This window comes from Egretta garzetta, unplaced genomic scaffold, assembly GCF_000687185.1.
Source record: "Egretta garzetta isolate BGI_Z169 unplaced genomic scaffold, ASM68718v1 scaffold215, whole genome shotgun sequence".
Taxonomy (NCBI): domain Eukaryota; kingdom Metazoa; phylum Chordata; class Aves; order Pelecaniformes; family Ardeidae; genus Egretta; species Egretta garzetta.
In genome coordinates, this window is record NW_009259719.1 from 5,448,052 (window position 1) to 5,449,487 (window position 1,436).

General features: G+C 61.6%; 2 protein-coding genes across 2 annotated transcripts in view; both read right to left on the reverse strand.

Annotated features, from left to right (window-relative positions):
• Positions 1 to 1,436, reverse strand: part of SEMA3F (semaphorin 3F) — an 89,765-nt gene that overhangs the window by 53,282 nt on the left and 35,047 nt on the right. The gene's annotated exons all lie outside the window — the stretch shown is intronic.
• The window catches only part of GNAT1 (G protein subunit alpha transducin 1), a 17,425-nt gene continuing 16,068 nt past the window's right edge, over positions 80 to 1,436 (reverse strand). The window contains exon 9 of the mRNA XM_009639212.2: positions 80 to 173. Within this exon, the coding sequence (XP_009637507.1) occupies positions 80 to 173 (94 nt within the window). The remainder of the gene's footprint in view (positions 174 to 1,436) is intronic.

A 1,436-nucleotide genomic window follows, 5' to 3' on the forward strand; every position in this document is an offset into this window, starting at 1 on the left:
AACTCCTCGCCGGCATTACCAGGTCTGCCTTCCTGGGGAAAATGAGGTTTTAATCTTGGTTTTTAACCCCTGAACCATTTCAGTCCCCCTTGTTCATTCGCTCCTGAGCCCTGGCGCTCTCACTGTTTACATTGCAAGTGTTGCTGGCACGGGCGGGGGGACTTGGGGGTCCCCTTGAGGATGCCCACCCGGCAGAAAACACAGCCAATAACATTCCTTTTAGTAAACCAGAAAAAAAAGAAAAAAAACCACACCACCACCACCAAACCAACCAACCCAGAACTGCACAAAAACCAAACCACACCACACCGGCTGGGTCGAGGTTGCTTTTTAAAGAAATCTTTTTACCAAACTATTTAAAAGCATTGAGTGCTACGTGGTGGCGTCGTCGTCCATAGCCAGCCCACCCCCCAACCGTGTGCCTTGGGGGGGGGCGCACCCCACCTCGCCTTGCTGCCTCCTGCCCTGCAGAGGGACAGGCAGCCCCTGGCAGGCAGGGGGGCGGGCAGGGGGTGCTGCCCGCTGCCTGTATCTCCCCCCCCCCCTCTTTCTAAGCCTAGTTTTGTAGGGCTAGCTGTTGCGTTGGGCGAGGAGAGCCTGCTGTACAGAGTGGCCCCTGCTGTCCCCCCCCAGCCCGGGGGGGGTCCCCTCAGCTGGTGCCTGCGGCCTCGCTTTTCCCACAGGATGTTTTACCGAATTGTTCACATGGTTTGAAATAATAAAATGTAGAAAGAAAAAAAAAAAAGAAAAAAAATATACTGACCCCCTACCTCCCCCGGTGACCCAGGGGTGGGCGTGTGTGTTTCAGCTCTGCAGGAGGGCTGGGGGGTCCCCAGGGGTGGGAGAGGGACACGGGATGGGCTGACATCACCCTGGGGGCTTAGCAGCATCCCCCAGGTGCAGGGGGTGAGGGCAGCAATGGGACCCCTGGGATGTTGCTGGGGGGCTGAGCCCCCCTGGGGGTGCTGCTGGGGTGGGGGGCACAACCACCCCTTGCCCATGCATCAGGGGGACGGTGGCACCCAGGGGGCCCTGGCACCCAGTGCCCAGGGGCACCCAGTGAGTGTGGCCCCGAGGGAGAGCTAGCACCCCTTGCACTCAGCAGCACGCAGGGACTCCCTGCTCTGGGGGCACCCATGGACACCCATCACCCTGCAGCACGCAAGGGACCCCCCAGCAACCCCCAGCTCCAAAGCGTTCCTGGAGAACCCCAGCGCTTCCCAACACCCCTCAGGTCCAGGGGGTGCCCAGCATGCCCCAGCTTCAAGGGACACCCAGGGACCTGCAGCACCCAGGGGACCCCCCCAGCAGCCCCCAGCTCCAAAGGGCACCCCGGACCCCCTAGCAACTGAGGGGTCCCCCCAGCACCCCTTGGTGCCAGGGAGCGCCAGGGACCCCCAGCACCAAAGGGCACCCAAAGACCCCCAACCTCCCCA